The sequence below is a fragment of the Chelonia mydas genome, chromosome 14 (genome assembly GCF_015237465.2).
Source record: "Chelonia mydas isolate rCheMyd1 chromosome 14, rCheMyd1.pri.v2, whole genome shotgun sequence".
NCBI classification, from domain to species: domain Eukaryota; kingdom Metazoa; phylum Chordata; order Testudines; family Cheloniidae; genus Chelonia; species Chelonia mydas.
Window position 1 is genome coordinate 3,057,105 of NC_051254.2, and position 20,766 is coordinate 3,077,870.

At 66.1% G+C, this 20,766-nt stretch overlaps 1 protein-coding gene across 9 annotated transcripts in view; it reads left to right on the top strand.

The window, feature by feature from the left end:
* The window catches only part of BAHCC1 (BAH domain and coiled-coil containing 1), a 91,491-nt gene that overhangs the window by 52,372 nt on the left and 18,353 nt on the right, over positions 1 to 20,766 (top strand). For 7 of the 9 annotated variants that reach the window (XM_037913810.2, XM_037913818.2, XM_043527851.1 and 4 more), the window contains 9 exons: positions 7,783 to 7,905; positions 8,903 to 10,624; positions 11,919 to 12,024; positions 12,944 to 13,152; positions 13,604 to 13,762; positions 13,917 to 14,110; positions 14,449 to 14,809; positions 15,908 to 16,687; positions 20,286 to 20,461. In XM_037913810.2, coding sequence (XP_037769738.1) covers positions 7,783 to 7,905; positions 8,903 to 10,624; positions 11,919 to 12,024; positions 12,944 to 13,152; positions 13,604 to 13,762; positions 13,917 to 14,110; positions 14,449 to 14,809; positions 15,908 to 16,687; positions 20,286 to 20,461 — 3,830 coding nt within the window. Of the gene's footprint in view, positions 1 to 4,043; positions 4,334 to 7,782; positions 7,906 to 8,902; positions 10,625 to 11,918; positions 12,025 to 12,943; positions 13,153 to 13,603; positions 13,763 to 13,916; positions 14,111 to 14,448; positions 14,810 to 15,907; positions 16,688 to 20,285; positions 20,462 to 20,766 lie in introns of those variants that run through there. The other 2 variants (XM_043527852.1, XM_037913815.2) reach the window with 2 other exon arrangements.

Sequence of the window (20,766 nt, forward strand, 5' to 3'; positions counted from 1 at the left end):
AAATGTACCTGCAAGCTGGGAATCACCATTGAGCGGGTGTGTTACAGTGGGTCCCGCAGGGATCAGTTCTTGGCCCTACACTAGTTAACATCTTTATCAATGACCTGGAAGAAAACATAAAATCACCCCTGATGAATTTACCGATGACACAAACATGGGGGAGTGGGAAATAATGCAGAGGCCAGGTCGCTGGTACAGAGCGATCAGCCTCACCTGGTAACCTGGACGCAAGCAAACAGTGGGTATTTTAATACAGCTACATGTAACTACATATCTGGGAACAGAACGCTGGCCATGCTACCAGACTGGGGGGCTCTGACCTGGGGAGCAGCAACTCTGTAAAAGATTTGGGTGGGGTGGGGAGGTGGAATTCAGCTGAACGTGAGCTCCCGGTGCAACACTGGCCAAAAGCGCCGATGGGATCGTGGGATGCACAACGGGAATCTGGAGGAGGAGCAGAGAGGTTATGTCACTGCTGTTCTGGGCCCTGGTCTGACCGCTGCTGGGATCCTGTGTCCAGTTCTGGTGCCACAATTCAAGAGGGATGTGGATAAATCGGAGGCAGGTCAGAGAAGAGCCACGAGAATGATCAAAGGGTTAGAAAAGCTGCCTTGTCATGACAGACCCAAGAAGATCAGTCTATTTAGCTTAACAATGGGACGGTCCAGGGGGGACTGGATCCCAGTCTGGAAGTACCGACCTGGGGAACTTTGATAACTGGCTCTTCAGTCTAGCAGAGGAAGGTCTCACCCCATCCAGCGGCTGGACGCTGAAGCTAGTCACAGTCAGCCTGGGAATAAGGCAGACATTTTTAATGATGAGAAAAACTAACCACTGGAGCAATTTCCCCAAGGGGGCCTGGTGGATTCACTATCATGGGCAATTTTGCAATGAAGGCTGGATGTTTGCTAAAAGCTCTGCCCTAGGGATTGTTGTGGGGCAGGTCTCTGAGTCTGGCCTGCGTTATCCAGGAAGTCAGACGAGGTGATTGCAACGGTCCTGTCTGGCCTTCGAATCTATAAATCTGTGTCCCGGCGGCCCCCCTGGCTGTGCATCCCCAAATGTGCCAGCCACCCGCATGGCCCCGCGTCCCCAGATGTGCCAGCTGCCCCCAGGGTCATGTGTCCCCAGATGTGCCGGGTATGTCTTTCTGCCCGGCTGGCTGTGTGGCCCTGCCCCTCAGTTGGGTTAGCTGTGCCTTAGGAGAAGGGCGAGGGTGACTTTACTGGCCCCAGCCAGGTGCTTTTGGTAACCCCATCTCTGGTTACCATCCCAGGGGATGAGCATGTCCGGCCGGGCGGGGTGGCACCGAAGGGGTTAAAGCTTTGGAGGCGCTGGCTCTCGGCATGGTTGGCATGCAGAGAGGTCATTGCAGTTGGCAGCGTGAGTGAGCGGTGGGATCTGCGCTGCTGGCACCTGACTGCACTGTAACGCGACGGTTCCTGCAAATCAAGTGTTCAGAGAGGCGATGAGGTGTGTGTGTGGGAGGGCGGGGCTCTCTGCAGCCCTCTCGCCCTCCTGGGGCCTGTGTATCTCTGGCTGGGGGGTTGGCGTGACGGGGCTTGGAGGGGCATGATGCTCAGGGACCTGATGGCTCAGGACTGAAAAGTGTTAGAGAGAACTAAGGGTGGGTGGGCAGGGGAGCCCAGGACAGCTGTGCCATGCCCCAGCTTCCCCTGCCCCAGACAGTGCCTGACAGTGCCAGCTCCCACCATGGCTTGTGTGATGTGCACAAACAGGGACTGGGCTGAGGCCAGTCTGACTCATGCCACTTGTGACCATTGGGAAGTGGAATCTACTTTGCCAGCTCGCTGTGCCGGGCACCCTCCTGGCAGCACCCGGGGGCCGTCCCTGTCAGTGCAGTGCACGTGGCCTGGCGCTTCCCAGGCAGGAGTCCAGCATGGAGGCCGCGCTGCAGTGTGAGCTGGGCCTGGGCAAACCGGCCCCTTGGCCAGCAGCTCACTGGGTCGCTGACCAGCGTGGGGGTGGGTCTGTAGCAGGCTGTGGGGAGCGGGGCAGGTGCCAGGAAACAGCGCAGGGAGCAGCCGGCATAACCGACACCAGGCCCTGAGCTGCAGGTGCCTGCGGCACTGGCTGCCCACGGGGCCGATCTCCGCGATACGCAGCAGGGGCTCCAGGGGAAGGGAGAGGGGCCTGGGTGGGCGGAGGAGTGAAGGGCCCCTCCCCCTTTCCAGAAGCAGCCCGGGGTGCAGGGGTGACCACGGCCTTTCACCCCACACCCAGCCCAGCCGGAGTCACTATCCCAGGCTCCCGGAGCTGGGCTGGGGTGCTATCGCCCACTCGGGGGCTGGCGCCTGTCCCTGCCCCCCACCGCCCGCTCGTCAGCACAGAGCCTCTGTGGTTAAACCGGCGACACCCCGGCTTCCTGTGCCACTAACGGCCGGGGGGAGGGGGATCCTGCTGCCGCAGACTGGGGGGGGCTCCTGGCTCAGCCCCCCAGCCACGCTGCTCTGCATCATGGGGGTTGTGCTGGGGAGATGCAGCCTGCCTGCCCCCCACACTGGCCCCAGGGAACTGGTTCACTCACTGGTGGGGAGCAGCACCCCCAGTGCCCACTCTGGGCTGGGCAAACCCCCAGAATTCACGGAACTGACTGTACGTCCGATCCCGGCTCGCTCCCTAACCCCAGCCTGCTACCCCCTCCCCCAAAGGAGAACTACTGGTACCCCACTGGACAGCTGGCTCCATTCTCCAGCCCCTCCCCATGCCCTGCCAGCTCTGCTGGTGCCCCCAACTCCCGACCCGCAGCCCCCTGCTAGCCCAGCCCTGCCCTCTAAACTCTGCTGGTGCCTCTCAATCCTGGCCCGCAGCCCCCTGCTATCTCAGCGTTGCCCCACCCCAGCGCTGACGGTGCCTCTCACTCCCAACCCGCAGCCCGTTGCTGCCCTTCCCCCGGCCTGGGTTTGGTGCTGAGTCTGCAGTGTCCCCACCTGATCCCTGTCCAGTGAGCTGGGTCAGCGCCGGGAAGTGAGGGAGATGCAGAGTTAAGGAGCGAGGAGCAAGGTGGTATTGGCAGGATGCCCTGGCACCGAGCCCGGCTGCTAGTTTGAACTGGTGCCAGCTGGCTTCCGGCATGCCGGGGCTTGCTCAGCACGTCGGCCGGGGGCGGGGGGGCGCAGCGCACGGCTGCATGAGCAAGATCACGAGAGGCCTTATTGACGGGCAGACTGGCTGAGCACCGGCAGCTAATGAAGCTGAAAGGGGCCGGTGCGCGGCATGGGGCTCATAACTCAGCCTTCCAGGAGGGCGCTTGCGCCAGGCTCGCTGTTGCGCTAGAGGGAAGCAGAGAGGGGGCCTCACAGAGCCCTGGGGGCTGGGTGGGAAGGGGGCAGCAGGGTGGGAAGGGGCATGAGTCTGCGTGAAGGGGGGCGGGAGAAGATGGGGCTGCAGGCACCTGGAGTAAAGCCCTCGCATCTCATTGCAGGGCCCGTGAGCTGTCATCTCAGCTCTTTTCACCAGTGACACAAGTCTGGAGGGTCTCAGCATGGGGCCCGTTGGGGTGGGGCAGGGTAGAGGGGTGGAGGTGTGCGATGGGGCTGGCACATCCCTGGCCCAGACGCTTGGTTGGTCTCTCTCTGCAGCCCCAGGTTCGACTTCGCTGTGCAGAGGGGCAGGATGGGGCCTCTGGATCTCGGCAGAGCGCTGCATCTCAGCCCCGGCTAGTGGGAATTTCCTGCTCCACGCAGACCTGCTGGGCCCTGGGCCCAGACCCCACTGCTGGGCCCCATTGCACCAGCTTCCCTGGGAAGCCCTGAGCCCTGGGCCAGAGGGGTGGGGTGTAGCTGTGTCCCATGGCTGGGAGCAGGGGAGCCACCAGAAGCAGTAATGGGGAGAGGATGGGCTGAACGGGGGCGGGGCCATGGGGCTGGCCGGGGTGTGTGCCGGAAGCCTGCCCCTGGTGGAGGCAGGTGGGACTGGTGACCCCAAGGGTAAGAGTGAGTCTACAGGACGCCCCATAGGAAACATCTAAAAATGTTGGGGGAGGGGTCCAGGCCAGGGCTGGACAGACACAGGTGGGGTCCAGGCTTGGAAGAGGGTCAGAGTCTGGGGTAAAGCTGCCCCAGGAGGGAGTGCAGCAAATTCACTGGGCCCAGCCCCATCAGCAGCTCCTGGTCCCATCCCACCAGAGGGAGGGGAATCACCCGGGGCCCTACTGCCACTGTCGGACATTTGTGACTGTACAGGGAAATTGCCTCACCCACCACTGAAATGCAGCCACCTCTGGGCTGCCACGCAGCAGCTGTTTAATCGCTCCCAGCAACGCAGCCAGGACAAGGAGTGAGGGAACCAACATGCCCCACTGAAGCTGCACGTGAGTTTGGAGCAGCAGAACGGAATTGCCCCTTTGGGATCTAGGCAGGATGTGGACGCTGACGCCCTGGCGCAGGTGGAGGTTGAATGACCGCAGGCTTCCTGGGTTTGCTGCCCCTGGGAGGGACGACCCTGCCCAGCTCAGCGTCCGCGCTGAGGGCTTGGGGCCAGTGTGCATTGTGCCTCCCAGTCCCCATCTGTGCCCATGGCTTGGGTCTATGTCTCTGTGCCCTTTGCCAGGCACTGACTCATCTCAGCCCCGCTCGCCTGGCAGCCTGTGACCAAAGCTCCCAGCAGGGACAGGTTGGGCCCCTCCAGGCCTGCTGCAGCATATCTCACCAGCAGCCTGGCGTGCTCAGCTCCTGGGCAAGGCAAGCAGGAGCGGGTGTGTTCCCGTGCCAAGGCTGCTGGGCCGTGCAAGGCTGATGTGTGTGGATTATGGCTGTGCTCACATCACTGCGTGTGTGTACACGCGTCTCCGTGTGTGTCTGTGTCCCTCCCCGTGTGCACGGCCATGGTTGGGTGTGGGTGGCAGGACCCGTGCATATGCCTATGTGCTCACGCATGTATGTATCTGTGCGTGGGGGGGGTATATGCTCACGCGTGCGCATTTAGGCATGTTGTAGCCACACTTGCTGCGCGCTCCCCTGTTCTCCCCCTCCCCGGTCCCATGTGTCTGCTGTGCGCATCCAGCTCTGGATGAGCTCCCTGGCAGGGCTGGGTGCGCTCAGGTTTCGGGGAGGTCGGGAGTTCTGAGCTGCAGGGAAACCCCTTCCCTGCCCCACGGTTATGTGTGTGCTCCCCCCCGTCCCCACCCCAGACTGAGCCAAGACCCCTGAGGCTGGGCAGGTGCCACTCGCAACCACAGCCCCTCTCAGAGCCACAGCCCAGCCTGGGGGGCTGCCCTGGGCCACTCGCTGGGCCTGGGGGCTGGACAGTGTGACTGGGGGGGCCCTGCCGTGGGGGAGGGCTGGATTTGACCCCTCAGTGCCCAGTGCAGGAGTCAGCCGGTTGAGGCTGGGCTGGGCCCGGCTGGCAGAAGCTCTGGATCTCCTGGTTCCTCACCTGCTCCTGTGCCCCCTTCCCCTCCGGGCATAGATGGGTGCACAGGTGTCCCGAGACAGGCACTGCTGCCGGTGGCAAGGGATTCTGGGTAACCGGAGAGTGCCGGGCTGAGCCCACTCTGCTCTGCCCCTGGAGCTGGGTGAGCCGGAGCTCAGACCCCTGGCCCCCTGAAAATGCCCCTCCCTCACCACTGCACCTGCCACCTCAGCCAGGGGGAGGTGCCCTGTGGGTACCTGGGTCCCAGAGGGCAAAGGGAACCCGCCCCCGAGGGGGAAGGACTCCCTGCCTGCTGGCCATCCGTCCCCCAGCTCTGCTGGCTGAGCACAGACATGGGTGTGGAGGGGAACGGGACCTTCCGGGGCCTCCTGGGTGCTGGGGGAGGAAGGCGCCTGCACCCTCAGTTACAGCTCAGTACGACCCCTCGCCCAGCAGGGGTGATCCACCCACCGGGCGCCGAGCTGCAGCGCTGGTACCCAGCGCTCGGGGCTATTCGAGCGGGGCTTAGACCCCTTGCCATGCATTGCGTTTGGGCCCCCACGACTCCCAAAGCACGTGGGTGTCTCGCCGGCTGCGTCCGGCTGGCTGCGTCCGTGTTCGTGCGTGTCTGTCCGTGTGAGTGTCTGCGTTCAATATGCATGTTTCTGTGTCGATAAGTGGACGTGTCAGTGTCTGTCTCTGTATGCGCACGTCTGTCTGACCCAGCCGTTCACAGCTGTCCCGGGACACGGGGTTCCCAGTTCTCGGGCAGGGTACTCGAGGGGGCTGGGCCCTGCACAAGATTCGGGGCCTGCACTGGCCCCCGTGCGAGGACACAGCACAGAAGCCTGGCCGGACTGGGGGTGGGGTGGGGAGAGACGGGGTGACAGCAGGAGATCAGGCATCTGGGCCTGAGGAATTGACAGACTTTGTTGACTGAAATGAGGGCCAGTAAAACTTCGAACAGCAGCTAATGAAAGAGGGACAGCTGCAGGGTTTGCCCAGCCCCGCCCCGTGGCACAGCCCCTGGAGATGGCAGGTGCAGCGCGGGATGAAGGTGGCATTGGAGCGGGCAGAAAGGTGCCCTCGACGAGGCAGTAGGGGATGTTATCGAGGGTCCTTCTGACTGGGGCCAAAGGGAAGAGCTGCCGGAGTCAGACGGGGGCTAACAGGCCTCAGGCTGGAGCAGAGCCCCCGTTAGCTGCATGTGGAGGCTGCGTGATCCTGCCTTTGCTGTTTGCTGACTTCGCTGCTTTCTGGGCTCTGTGCTGCCCGGGTTTGGGTGTGGCCTGGGCTAGCCAGCTGCTGCTCGTGGGGGTGTAACGGGCGAGATCCATGGGGCTGTCACCACGTGGGGAAGAGGGGGTGCTCTTGGCCTAGCGGTGAGCGCTGCTGTGTGCCCAGAATCTGACGAGAACTGCCCAGCTGCTTTGGCGGATCACACAGCCTAGCAAGGGTGGAGTTGCCCCGTGCCAGGGCCAGCCACAGGGCTGGGTGGTGCCGAGGGCTACGGCAGGGCTTGAGTGGTGCCAAGGGTCTGTGCGGGCACAGGTTCTGGTGCATGGAGAAATACCAGGTGCCCCGTGCTGGTCCCTTGGCCTTGGAGAGCACGGGGAAGGCACAGCACAGTCCCCGGTACTGAGGCACTGTCCAGCTTGCAGGGGCAAATGCACAGAAGGCAGCAAGCTGAGCACTCATGTGTGTGCCAGCTCGCTCCCCCTCTTGTGAGGGCTGCCAGGGCGCTGGGCAGACGCGCCAAGAGGAGATTGGGATGGGCTAGCGCGGGGGGGGGGGGTGCATTCTGCGATTGCAGGTGCACTGACCAGATCTGCCCCCGCCACAAGACTGGCATCCGGGGGATTGATTGAAACACAATGGGACTGTGTCCTCTCCGCTGGCTCTCTCCTGCCTTGCCCCCTGCGTCACCCCAGCACCTGCGCACGGGGGGGGGGGGGTTGCACGCAGGGGGCCCAGGTGCGAATGGCGGGGAAGGGTGTCAGGTCACCAGCGTGCGCAGCTAGAGGCCCCAGGGCGATCTCCCGCCGGCCGGAGCTGGGTGGGGTGGGGCTGTCTGACTGCTGGCTCTGTGGAGAGCAGGGACCTGGCTCTGGGAGCCCCCTTCAGAGCCCTGACAGCAGCAACCCGCCGAGGGAGAAGGGCCAGGAGCCTGGATTGTCCATGCAGGCTTTGGTGTTCCTGTGACCCATCTGGGGGAGGTGCCCAGATGCTATGGGGATGGGCAGCAGGGCTAAGCCTTACGACAGAAGAATGCACTGGGGGTGGTGGTTGTACCATTTACTGAGGGCGTCCCACTGGCCTGCGCACGGGCACCTGTGCTGTGCTCATGACCTGCCTGCCCGTCTGTGCCCCATCGTAGGGCCGGCTCACTCGCTCGCTCTGTCTCCCCAGCTCCGGGGTACCCCAGGTTCTCGGGGAGTCTGGCCTCCACCTTCCTTCCCATGAGCCATTTGGATCACCATGGAAACAGCAACGTCCTCTACGGCCAGCATCGGTTCTACGAAAGCCAGAAAGGCAGGTACCAGGAGGGGCTGGGGCAGGGCCCCCCAGCCTGGAGCCTGTGCCCCAGTGGCCGGGCTCCTAGGCCCCAAGGCAATGGGCGGGGAGGGGCTGCCGGGGTGCCCTGGGAGGGGACCAGCCGAGCCCAGGGGGGAAGAGGCAGGAAGCCACCTGGAGTTCTTGGCACAAGCCTGTGCCCCGCGAGAGCTTCCTGCTGGGGATTTGGCCCACTGATGCCGGTGGAGCAGGGCTGGTTACCCCAGCTGATGGAGAGATACCCCTGGTCCCTGTCTGGAGAGTCCGGCCCCGCCATGTGGCAAAGGAAGGGCCAAGTCCCCCTCGCCCCCTGCCCGTGGCAGGAGGGGGCAGCACGCAGGCACACACAGGGAGACGGCCTGGGCAGTGCAGGCCGTGGGTTGGTTTGCGATGCCCCGGCCCAGCCCATAGCCCTGCGCTGGGACGGAGGATCGAGGGATTTGGGCAACAGGCTGTTTTTTTTCAGCCGCTCGGACCAAAAAGTGGGGAACTTCTGGTGGGGGGTGGGGCGATTTGTGGAGGTGCTGGGCGGGGGGGAGGGTGGGTTAATGGAAGTGGCAGTTCTGGATTGGGAAGGTTGGGGGTGCTGGGGTGGGGAGGATTGGGGGACTAAGGGGGCTGGGATGAAGGGTGCTGGGGCGGGGAGGGCTGTGGGGCTGGGATAAGGGCGTGCTGGGGGGAGGATTAGAGAGCTGGGATGAAGGGTGCTGGGGTGGGGAGGGCTGGGGACAGGAGGCTGTGGAATGGGGGTGCTGCTGAGGCGACTGCCATGGCTCTGAGACGTCGAGTGCCTCCTGTGGGCGAAGGGGGCTGCTGCGTAGTGCAGGGTCAGCGGGGCCTGGTGGTGGGCGAGCGCTGGGGAGAGAACCAGCGTCCAGCCCAGCCGGGGCCGTGTCCTGGGCCCCGGGCCCCGTGGGGAGGCGGGCACCCATCGGTGCAGAAGGCTCCACGCTCACTGGCTGCATTTGCCCCCCAGATAACTTCTACCTGCGGAACCTGCCAGCCCAGCCCACCCTGCTGTCAGCCAACCACAACTTCCCCAGCATTGCCCGGGCAGCCCCCGGCCACCCCATTGGGTCCTGCAGCCGTGACCGCGAGGCCAGCCACGGGCTGAAGAGCCACAAGGAATACGACCGCTACCTCCTGGCCAAGGAGAAGGCGGGCAAGGGGGAGGCCAAGGAGAGGCCGGCGGAGGAGGACGTGAAGGAGCGGCACAAGTTGGTGCTGCCCATGACGCCCGAGGGGCACTGCAAGGAGGGGGTTCACCAGAGGAGCTCGTGCGAGAACCGGGCCAAGCACCTCAACTCCTGCCTCCTGAGCTCCAAAATGCTCAATGGTGACGCCCACAAGGCCGTGCTGCCCAGCTGCACGGGCGGTGCCCTGCCCCGGCACGCCGGCACCGCCATGGCCCAGAGCCGCTGCCCCAAGGACGTGCTGAGGTCGGAGCGGGAGCTGGCTCCCCACGAGTCGCCCCAGCCCTACAGCGAGTGCCTGGAGCGGCGCCAGATGCTGCACCACTCGGTCTCCTACACCGTCCCGTCCAGCCTGCCCGCCATCCCGCCCCCACTCAGCACCTCGGCCGCCACCTTCCCCTGCCTGCAGCTCCACTCCAGCCCCGACGGGCTGTGCCCCTTGCAGGACAAAGCCGGGCGCGAGTTGAAGCTCAGCGGGGCCACGTTCGTGCCGTCGGTGGGACACTTAACCGACAAGAGCCGGTCTTTCCAGGTGGCGTCCGAGGCCTGCAGCCTGGAGCGCGGCGAGGCCAAGGAAAGGCACGAGATGGGCTCGGAGCACACGGGCGCCTACAGCAACTCCTTCCACCATCTCAAGGTGGAGGGCAAGGCGGAGCGGAGGCTGGAGTGGGCGCAGGGCTCCAACGCCCGGCTGAAAGGCCTGGAGTACCTGAACAGCGGCGGCTCCGAGGCCCCCTTCCCCAGCCTGCCCCAGGCACCCAAGGGTGGCCTGGAGAAAGGCAGCTACTTCGAGGTGGCGCCGTCTCAGGACTGCTCCCGCGCCAGCCACCAGGACGCCCTGTGCGTCAAACTCAGCCAGTCCTGCTGCACTTTAGACAAGGGCTCCAAGGAGTGCCAGGGCCAGAGCACACAGAAGGTGGCGCGGATACGGCACCAGCAGCACGTGCCCCCGGAGCTGGAGCTGGCGGGGAGCGGCTCCGAGGCCAGGAGGAAGTCGATGGGCTACAACGGAGCCCCCCTGCCCCCCTGGGGCATGCAGGGGCAGGGCGCGCCCATGCCCATGGGCGAGGAGAGGAAGAGCTCCTATCTCGACCCCTTCAGCACCAGTTTGCAGCAGGCTGCATTGATGACTCAGGGCTCGGTGCTGAGCCAGGATATGCAGAGCCCCCCTGACGAGGTGTCGGCCATGAAGAACCTGCTGAAATACAGCAACCAAGCACTTATCGTGGGGCAGAAGGCTCCCTTCGTGGGGCTGGGCACCCTCAAGGGCAGCTGCGCCCAGCAGGACGGGAAATTCCCGGTGGGGAAAGGGCAGCAGGAGCTGGAACGGCCGGACTGTGCCCGCAGCAGAGACCACGAGCTGGCCCACGGGGAGGGCGAGGTGCGGCAGCCGCCCGTGGGCATCGCAGTGGCGGTGGCGCGACAGAAGGACACACTGAGCCGGCCGGAGCCCTCGTACGGCGCCAACTCCAGCCGGCAGGGCCGGGCGACCATGGGCCTGAAAGGTAACAGGGCCAGGCCAGCCACACGCCGCCCCGGGGATGGGCAGCCCCATGCCTGGGAGGAGCAGCAACGGTGGGGGGTGTCCGCAGGGCTGGAGGTGGGGGGAGGGCACTTCCCAGAAACCACGAGGATCCGGTTCTTATTGTCAGCCGGCATTGCCCCGAGTTCACGGCCCCCGTGCCTCTGCCTGGAGCCCCGCTGGGAGGGGCATGGCCGTCCCCGGGGGAAAGCACTGACAGGCCAGGGAACCCTGCACTCACGCCTGCTGCCCCCTGCGGGCTGCACAGTCCCCTGGGCCCCACCCATCAGCCCCTCTCTCTGTTTTCCTCCCCCGAAGCCCAGTGTCACCCTCGGCTGAAAGCCCCCCGCTATTCCATCCTGAGCCCTCCCCACCAGTGCTCTGCCAGTCAGTGCATGCCCCTCAGCCCCGACCCACAGCCCCTGTTAGCCCAGCCCTGCCGGTGGCCCCTCAGTCCCAACCCGCAGCCCCCCCATCCAAGCCCTGCCCCCCACACTCCTTCCACTGTCCCTCAGTCCCAACCCACAGCCCCTGCTAGCTCAGCCCTGCCCCACACAGCCTTGCCGGTGCCCCTCAGTCCCGACCCACAGCCCCTGCTAGCCCAGCCCTGCCCCACACAGCCCTGTCGGTGCCCCTCAGTCCCGACCCACAGCCCCTGTTAGCCCAGCCCTGCCCCCCACACCTTGCCGGTGCCCCTCAGTCCCGACCCACAGCCCCTGTTGGCCCAGCCCTGCCCCCCACACTTTGCCAGTGCCCCTCAGTCCCGACCCACAGCCCCTGCTAGCCTAGCCCTGCCCCACACAGCCCTGTCGGTGCCCCTCAGTCCCGACCCACAGCCCCTGCCCACCCCAGCCCCCCACACCCCTTCCAGTGCCCCTCAGTCCCAACCCACAGCCCTGCTAGCCCAGCCCTGCCCCACACAGCCCTGTCGGTGCTCCTTAGTCCGAACCCGCAGCCCCCCCATCCCAGCCCTGCCCCACACAGCCCTGCCGGTGCCCCTCAGTCCCATCCTTCAGCCCCACCCTCAGGTTCCCAGCCCTGTGCAGTGTCCTGTCGAGAGCACATGGCAGCCCCGGGGTGGGGGTGAAATGGGCACAGGCAGGGGCAGGCTGAGACCCCGTCATGTGTGTCCCGATGAACACGGGAACCCAGGGCGAGAGGTGCGTGCCTGGCCTGCACCCTGTGGGGGGGCGGGGACGGGGTGGGGACGGGGTGAGGGATTCTGTCCCTCACGTCTCTTTCGCTCTCTCATCTCTCTCTTGCGGGGCGTCCTGTAGCCGGCTCAGCACGACCCATGCACGTCATTGACCTGGAGGCGGAGGAGGAGCGGAGCCGCCTGTGCGAGGAGCGACTGGGGATCACGGGCCGAGAGCTTCTTCTCCAGTAAGGAGCCAGCGCGCCCTGGCACACGCCGGCAGGAAACTCAGGCTGGCTGGCCTCCCCCACCCCCTCCGGGGCTGCCCGGATCCCACGTCCCCGGTATTTCTCTGCCCTGGGTCTTAAACGGGCCGTGGGTGGCCCACAAGGCCTCTGGGTTCTGGTTGGAGCAGGGCCAGTAATGGGCTTTGGGCAGTGGGTGGGTGCCAGAGGGGGGCTAGGCTGTGCCAAAGTCTCTAGCTTCATTCTGCAAACCATAGGCCCAATCTGGAATGGTGCAGCATGCTGGCAGCTCTTGCCGGGGCCCAAGGGTGCGCAGCCCCCCAGGATTGGGCCCGTTCGCAGCTGCAAGGAACAAGGGAAGGAGGCAGCAATCTCAGAGCTGGACGCAAACCCTGTCACTCCCAGACCCTGCAGCTCCAGGGCCGGGCAGCGCAGGCCAGGGGTGCAGGGCACCAGGACACCTGGGTTCTGCTCCCATCTCTGCCATGGGTGTGGCCTTGGGTGGGGGTCTGTCGGCCCCCCCATTTCCCACCTGTAGAGCAGGGGTGGGGCGGACCCTCCCTGGGAACTGCTTTGCCCCTGCTATGTGCATGGAGCCCAGCGCATGTCTCTGGTTCAGGGCCCAGCATGGGACTCACATGGCAGCTGGCCCAGTGCAGGCGCCTTGGGCTGGTCCCGTCCTGGCTAACGAGGCAGAGGGAGCCCAGAGCCAGCTGGACAAGTGACCGGCATGGTGCATGCCTGGAACCATGCCTGGGGGCAGCCAGGTGCCCGCGTTGTCACCAGGCATCTTGTCTCTGTTCCCAGCGATGGGGGCAGCTGTGGGCAGAGGTGGCGAGCAATGGGCACGGTCAGTAAAGATGGCTCCAGGGCGACCTGTGGCCCTTCTCACCCTGTTCTGTGTCTCCCCTTCGCTTTGCAGGGAGAACAAAGACCTCGTGGACTTTGCCAGGATCCACCCATCCAGCGGCTGCCCGGGCGATCTCACCCCCCACCTCATGATTGCAGGCGGCTCCTCCCTCCAGGCCGGCCAGTTGGGTGGGGACCCCGCAGCCCACGCACACCCGGCCCACACGCACTGGCTGCCCCGGACGCGCAGCCCCTCCATCTGGATGGGGGGACACTCATATGGTCAGTGCAGGGCGTGGCCAGCTGGCCGCTGCTGGGGAGACGGGGCCCCTGGCTTCGCTCCAGGTCTTTGGGCCCATCTGGGCCCTGGCATCACGGGGGCTGGGCATGCTGCCAGCCACACACCTCTGTTGGCGCCCCTCAATCCCCTGCTGCACCCGCCCTGGCCTCCTGTTCGCAGGCACTGTGGATCAGAGCCAGGGCTCGCTGGGGTTAGAGTCCTCCAGACTCCTCCGGCTCCTGCTCTGACTTAGCTCCCAGCAGCCGTGGTCTGGGCGTCCCAGCTGCCACACGGAGCCTGGCGCGTGGCCTGGGGGCTCGCTGCCCAGCCCGGGTCTGTCATTGACAAGTCCCTGAGTCTGGCCATGGTGCCAGCCCGCTAGAGTGGGTTGCTGGGAAGGTGCCTCTGGCTACACCAGCCCCCATGACCCTTCTGTGTTTGTTCCCTCCACAGGCATCAGCCACCCGGCCTTGCATCAGAACCTGCCGCCCGGCTTCCCCGCCTCCATGCCCAGCACCATGCAGTCCGTGTTCCCCCTTCCCCAGGACCCCCCAGCGCAGCTGGTCATCCTGCCCACAGAGCCGTCAGCCCACGGCGCCCCCCACACGCTGGGTAAGGGCAGCCGCCAGGGGAGACGCTGCCCCCTGCGGAGCGTGGGCCCAGAGCCTGGCTCCCTCTCGCCCGGATTCCCTCGGCCAAGGGCTCCTCGGAGAGGGGGGCGTGGCTGGGCTGAGGCTCTGTCTAACCCCCTGCTCTCTCTCGGCAGCTGATGTTATGGACCAGGCCTCGCTGTGGCCGCCCATGTACCCGGGCCGGGGCCCCAGCTCCCACCTGCAGCACGCGGGCCAGCTCCCCGTCTACTCGCGCTCGCAGTTCCTCCGGCAGCAGGAGCTCTACGCCCTGCAGCAGCAGCAGCGGGCGGCCCAAGCCCTGGAGCTGCAGAGGCAGTCGCAGATCCAGGTCGGGGGCAGGGGGCCAGCGGGGAAGGGTGGGGGGGTGTTCGGAGAAGGGAGGTGCAGGTACACGGCTCCTCCCAGCCCCTGGTGGCCTCACGCCTCGGGAGCCGGCACTGGGCAAGCCGGGCTGGGACCATCTGGTCTCTCTGGGGTGGGTGTCGGGCTAGGGCGTGAGGCCAGTTTGTCTGGAGCATAGGGCTGGGTCCTGGGGCTGACCTGTCTGGGGTGTGGGGCTGGGACCAGGCCCTGGGGCTGACCTGTCCGGGGTATGGGGCTGGGCTGTGGGGTGACCTGTCCAGAGCTGGGCCGTGGGGCTGACCTGTCTGTGTCCTTGCCCCACAGCGGAAGGCGGAGGAGCAGCCTGGCGAGCTGGAGGAGCCAGGCCACGAGAAGCCCCTCAAGCCGTCCCACAAACCAGTTGCCTTAACGCCCCCCACCAAGGGCCTCTCCTCGGCGGCCCCCTGCCCTGCCAAGCTCTCACCCTGCTGCCACTCGCCCGCCCTGCGGCACCCATCAAAATGCCCCTCGGCGCATCCTGCCGCCCCCTGCACTTTACCCGTCTGCCCGGCGCCCAGCTCGGCCATTGCCCCGCGCTCCCCGCCCGCCAGCCCCAGCCCCTCGCCCAGCAACAAGGGCAACGAAGCAGAAGACAAGCGGGTGGAGGGGCAGCCACCCAGGGGCTACCCCAAGTCGCTGGAACCAGGTGGGGAGCATGCTAGGGCTGGGGTTGGATGGGAGCCATTGGAGTGCCGGGGCCTGAGCCCTGAGGCAGACAATGGGGCCAACCTGCTTGTCAGGACAGCAGCTGGGCATCATGGTGATGAGGCCAGTGGGGTGGGGGGAGCTCAGGGCCACCAGGGGCAGGATGAGGTGCCCTGGTGGCCCTGGTTCTCCATGCTGGGATGGGTGGGGTGGGGGGCGTTTGGCAGTCAGCCCTGTTTGTGGGAGAGAAGCCTAAGGGGACATGTGGGGCGTCAGCGACGCCAGAGCCTCCCCGTCCGGTGCAGCCCGCCATGGAGTGGCCCAGTGCCCGGGCAGGCAGAGGGGCTGGAGTTGATTGGCGCTCGCTAGGGATCTGGCCCCAGGAATCCACCAGGCGCTTGTGGGCCGTATGTGCCTCCCACTGCCCGAGCTCCCTCCCTGTGCCAGCCGCTGGCCCTGCCAGCCCTCAGACAAGGGCATTTAACTTAGCTGGCATCACTGCCAGCATTTACATTGGAACCGTGTGTTGGACGTAGCATCTGGTCCCAGGGTTACCATGGGGATACCCGCCAGCAGGGTTAATGGGGCTCGGTGCCTGGACTGCAGCCAGCTCCCCTTCCCCAGCACCGGCTAAGGCCTGCCTGCCGGGCCGGAGGAGTGGGGTGGGGAGCTCCGGCGGGGAGCAGGCTGGGCAGGGGGTGGCCTGGCCCCCCTGAGGGGCTACCTGGGATCAGAGGGGCCTATCGAGTCATCCCACGCACCCCCCTTGTCCCAGCTTGGGAGGCACAGACCTGGCAAACGGGTGGGCCAGTTAGACACGTCCCCTGGGCCCCTGGTGGCTCGGGGCTGGGGATCCCAGGCAGGCAGACACCAGGCGCCTCTGACCAGCTGGCAGGCCCATGGGGCTGATGGGAGAGGGCAGGGGGAACATCCAGGCAAGGGCCTCAAGGGTGGGAGACCCCCAGATACTGAGTAGGGTGGCGGGGGTCAGAGCCCTCTCCTGGAAAGCGTTGGGGATGGGGTTGTGGCTGGCCCCTGGCGCTGTGGGGTGCGCGGTCCCCTCCCCTGCCCTCACTGACTGCGCTGCCTTGCCCCACAGACCTGCCGCCTGGATACAGCTACCCCGCCGTCAGCATGGGCTACTCCTCGCCGCTGGCCGTGCACGCCGCTGAGCCGGCCGACCCCGACACGATGCAAAGCGTCTCCCCGGCGGCCGAGCCCGAGCAGTCCCGGACGTTCCCTCCCACGGAGGAGCCGTGCCATGCCAGCGCCACGCTAGAGGAGGCTGGGCGGGCGGCGCAGGGTGCCACGGCCGAGCCCAAGGCCCAGGCTGCCATGGGCCAGCATCTCCATCACCACCTCCTCCTCCTCCCCCCGGGGCAGGCCTCCGGGGAGCTGGTGGGGGCAGCGTCAGGGCGGGGCCCGGTGGCGGAGCTGGGAGAGATGCCCTACGGCCCAATGCTGGGGGGGCCCAGCTTGGCCTCGGCTCAGGGAGCTCCGGAGGAGAGCGGGGGCCTGGAGGAGCAGCCGGGGGCAGCGCAGCTCACGGGGGCACAGGCAGGCCCCACCCCGAAGGCCTCGGAGGATGCAGCCGGGGAGGAGCACGCGGCGGGGCGGGAGGCCGGCTGCGAAGAGGAGCAGGAAGGCGACTCCCTGAGCCTCCTGCGGGCGGGCAGCGGCCTCCAGGGCTCTCTGAGCGGGCTGGACGCACTGATCATCGCGGGCATCGACCTGGGAGACCTCCCGGCCCTGAGCCCACCCAGCGTGGCCCCCCCAGCGGCTCCCCCCTCGCCCTGTCCATGCAGCTCAGGGATCACCCTGCTCAGCGAGCTGGCCGACCTGGAGCTCCAGCGGCAGAGGTGTGATGCGGCGGTGGGAGGTAAGGAGCTGCCACCCTCCTCCCAGACCTTACATAGGGCCCCTCCCTGGGCTGGGAGCCCCCCCATTGCAGCCCCTCTGCTCTCTGACCCCTCCACTCCACAGAGTGGGGATGGCATCGGGCCGGGTGCAGTGTAGGGTTGGTATGGGGTGGGGTGGGTGCAGTGTGGGGTTGGCACCGGGCCAGGCAGCTGCAGTGCAGGGTTGGCATCAGGACGGGTGCAGCGTGGGGTTGGCATTGGGTGGGGTGGCTGCATAGGGTGTCAGGGTGGCCACCGCGGGGCAGTGGCCCAGTGCAGACAGGCACCATCCCGGCTCTGAAAAGGCGGCAGGGGCTAGTCCCTGGGGGCTGGCTGGGTCGATCCAGCTCCCTGGCTCACTAGAGGCAATGGAGACCCCCGGGTACCAGCACGGCCAGCTCTGCTGCCCAGCACAAAGCGCGAGCCCCGTCAGTTCTCTTGGGATGTTCATTTCCCCACAGGCCTGGGTTATGGGGTGCAGAGAACCTGGGGGGCATGGGGCTGGGATACCAGAATCACTGCCTTCAGCTGGGGAGACCCTCTTCCCCCAGCCTGCCTGGCCACCCCCCCCCTGCCCTGTGCTCGCGCGCCTGCCCCGCAAGGCAGAGAGGGGGCTGGAGAGGGAGGGGACTGAGCCAGCTCTGCTTTCTGCTGCCAGGGGGAGGCCCAGAGCTTAGTGTCCCCCAGGTTCCTCCCCAGTCCACATAACTCCCCTACAGTCCTTTGCCTTGGTCTCCTCCCCCTGCTGGGGATACTGTGGGGTTCTTGGGGCGCTCAGATAGGGAGCAGGGAAAGCACACCTCCCCCTGCCCGGGCCAGACCCAGCCACACCGGGGGCGGGATGTTAGAGCAGCACGTGGGCATCACTGCTGGAGGGGGTACACACGGGGGAAGGATAACACCCAGAGCCCAGGGGGCAGCCCCTGGAGAGAGGTGAGGAGCCAGGTCCCAGCGTGGCCCTGCTCTGTCTTGGTAGTGCCCCCTACCTGGCCTGGCCCTCAAGCCCTTGTCCAACTGGTTGCCCTCTGCCCCTCTCCGGTCCCGTTTCCCCCAGACATGGGCTGCTCCCTAGCGGACCTTGGCTGAGCGGCTCCGTGTCCCACACAGGCAGGATGCGGCTGGGTCCCTGGCATGCCCCTCGGGGCGTGCAGCGGAGCAGGTGGGTGGCTGCCCTGCCAGATGCCAGGGTGCTCTGTGTGTAGGAAAACCCCCCGCAGAGAGGGGCCTGCCTGGCCCGGGTGAGCTGCAGGCTGTGTTTGAAGAGCGGCAAACGCGCAGGTCGCTCGCCAGTCACCCAGAAAGGAGAGTTCACCGCTGCCAGGCACCCCCACCCTGCTCGCAGCGGGCACAGGTGCAGCACACCGGGGATGTCCCCTGGGGGCAGGAGTTGGGAAGGTGGTGGGGTGCCAGTCTTCAGGTCCAGCGTCCCTTCTCCCCTGACACCTGGGATTCCTGGGCTCCCTGCTCAGCCTGGCCCCTCGCTGCCAGGCCAGGGGGGTTCCTGAGCCAGGGCTCTGGGAGGAGGAGGATCCGAGAAGGGGCACCAGGCTCTGAGCAGAAGGAGGAACCCCCTGGGCATGGCCCCAGTTATATGAAAAAAAGGGAAGGGAGCAGATGGCCCCCCAAAGCCGTTCCCATCTCTGAGCCCCAGGGAACAGACTTGGGGGAGCATCCTGTCCTGAGGATGGGACTTTCCCCACTCTAGGGCTGGGGATCCTTTTGGGGACCTGGGTGTCCTGGCAGGAACAAGGAAACCCAAAACCCCACTGCAGCAGGAGCCGGGGCAGGGAATGGGCACTGGAGTGGGAATGGGCATCGGAGGGCAGGGAATGAGGCGTCGGAGGGCAGGGAATGGGCACCCAGCACACGGGGGTTTGGCCACGGGGTGCAGCGCTTAGGGTGCAGGGAGCTTGCTGGGACTTTGTCTCTGGGATCGAGTTGTTTATTTGCTTAAATTCTAGAGGCAGAAAATCCCCAGGCATGCGGAACCAAAACAACCCAGCATCACCCCCCACTTCCCCGCCCAGCTGTGTCTGGCCTAGCCATGGTAGATACAGGTTTCCTGGAGAGCACAGGTGTGCCAGGTCTAGGTCACCAGATCCCCACTCCAGGGCTTTGGCTGCTGCTAGCAGCTGTGGTTACTGGGGGCACCACACCCACAGACATGGCCCCCCAGCCAGCCTGGCCCAGTCGTCCCGCTCACACGGCCCCGCGCCACGCCATGGGCCCTCCTAGCCCGCCGTCACTGCAGGGCTATAAATAATCTTCTGCTGTGCACTGACGGTTCTCCTGCCTCCCACAGTCGTTCGGCCAAGCAAAGTCTGTTCCTTTCATCTCTGCTCAGACGGTTACTGTTCCCAGAACCCGCCCGCCCTGTGCCCGCAACGGAACGGAAACCGCACGCAGGCATTCCCGCCCGCTCCCACTGTCACGCCATGCACACGCGCCTGCACGTGTCTGTGCCCTCCCCGTCAAGGCCACTCTGTCACACGCACAGGCGTGCTCAGCGTGCCAGGCCAGCAAACCCCTGCACACGTGCACGGGCCCTCGGCAGGAGCATACCCGCAGTACGCCTTTCACACAGGTGTGGCCAAAGCCAGCGTCACTCGCCCAGCCGCGCACGGAGCACACAGCTTTCCCCATGCTGCCCGCCATGTGTGCACTCGCTTCTCGTACACAGCCCATGCCAATCACACGCACATGCGTGGGCGCAGCCGTCCTCACTGAGCCTGGCTCCTGAGCCCAGTCGATGGGCCAGACCCTAGTGCTGACCCCCCCCGCCTCCGGCATCCTGCAGTCCCGGGGCCTTGTCGTTCCAGTGATCCAGCACGGACCAGCCTGGGGAGAAGCTGTGTTGCCTTGGGCCCTGGGGAACCTGTCCTCTCCCCCCCTGCTGCACCCACGGGACCCTGCCCCCTCCCCACCAGCCACACCCACGGGACCCCGATCCCGCACGCCCCCCCAGCTGCACCTGCAGGACCCTGCCCCCTGGAGCCTGTCCTGGGATGAGGCCTGGCTGGCTGCCCCCCACATCCAAGCTCTCCCCCCATTCTGCCTCCCCCTCTCCCTCCCATAGCCAGCCCTGACTCCTGCCTGCCATCACACAAACTTTGGCCTGGAAAAGCCCACCCCCCCCCCGCCCCGCCCCGCCAGGTGGCTGCCAGGACCCTCAGGCCAAGGTATTTGGTGTCCCTGTAAACTCCCCTCGGCTGGATTGCTGCTCGGTATGCCAGAAATAAACAGCCGCAGAGTGCCGGGCTTGGCCCGGGGCAGGGAGCCAGGCAGTGGGCAGCGCAGGGAGGGGAGGTAGCCGATGCCCATGGCAGAGGTTCTGGAGCCTGGTGCCCGGGCCCAGGGCCCATCTATACCAACAGGCTGGATCTGCCAGCAGGCGCTGACATTCGGGGCTGCAAAAGGCCCTCGGGGGTGGACCCCTCTTTGTGCTCATTCCCTGCTCGGTGCTGGGGGGTGGGCTAGTGGGGTTGTTAGCTAATGAACTGAGTGCCTCTGAGACAGCGGGGAGGGCTGATCCCTGCTGGGGGGCAGCTCTGCCTCCCCTGACCTCTCCGCTCCCCACAGCAGAGGACGAAGACTTGGTGGCCGTTAACCTTCGGAACCTGGCGACCATTGCTGCCCTGGTGGAGGCGGCCAGTGAAGAGAGCAGCCCTCCCTGCCTCAGCCCCCTGGCGACCCCCCTGACCCCCCGCACGCGGGGCCTGCGACGGAAATATACCTGGACCCCCAAACCCAAACCCGTGAGTGCCAGCCTTGCTGCCCTGCCAGTGCTCCCCCCCCAGCCTCTGCAGTACATGCCAGGGCCCACCCGAGCCACGCGCCAGCCTGGATTCCAACCGGCAACCCCCAGGGAAAGGCCCCCAAGCCCTTTCCCCTCTCTGAGCCCCAGGGCCCCATGGCGGCATCTCTCTCTGCTCCTGGGAGCCCCGAGTTCTCTCCCCCAGCCTCCCTTTGGCCTCTGGGGCCCTGGGCCCACCGACAGTCGAAGGGCCCACCCAACGTTTAGTCCGGGGTTGCCCCGGGCCCTGCCCGGTTCCTGCCACAC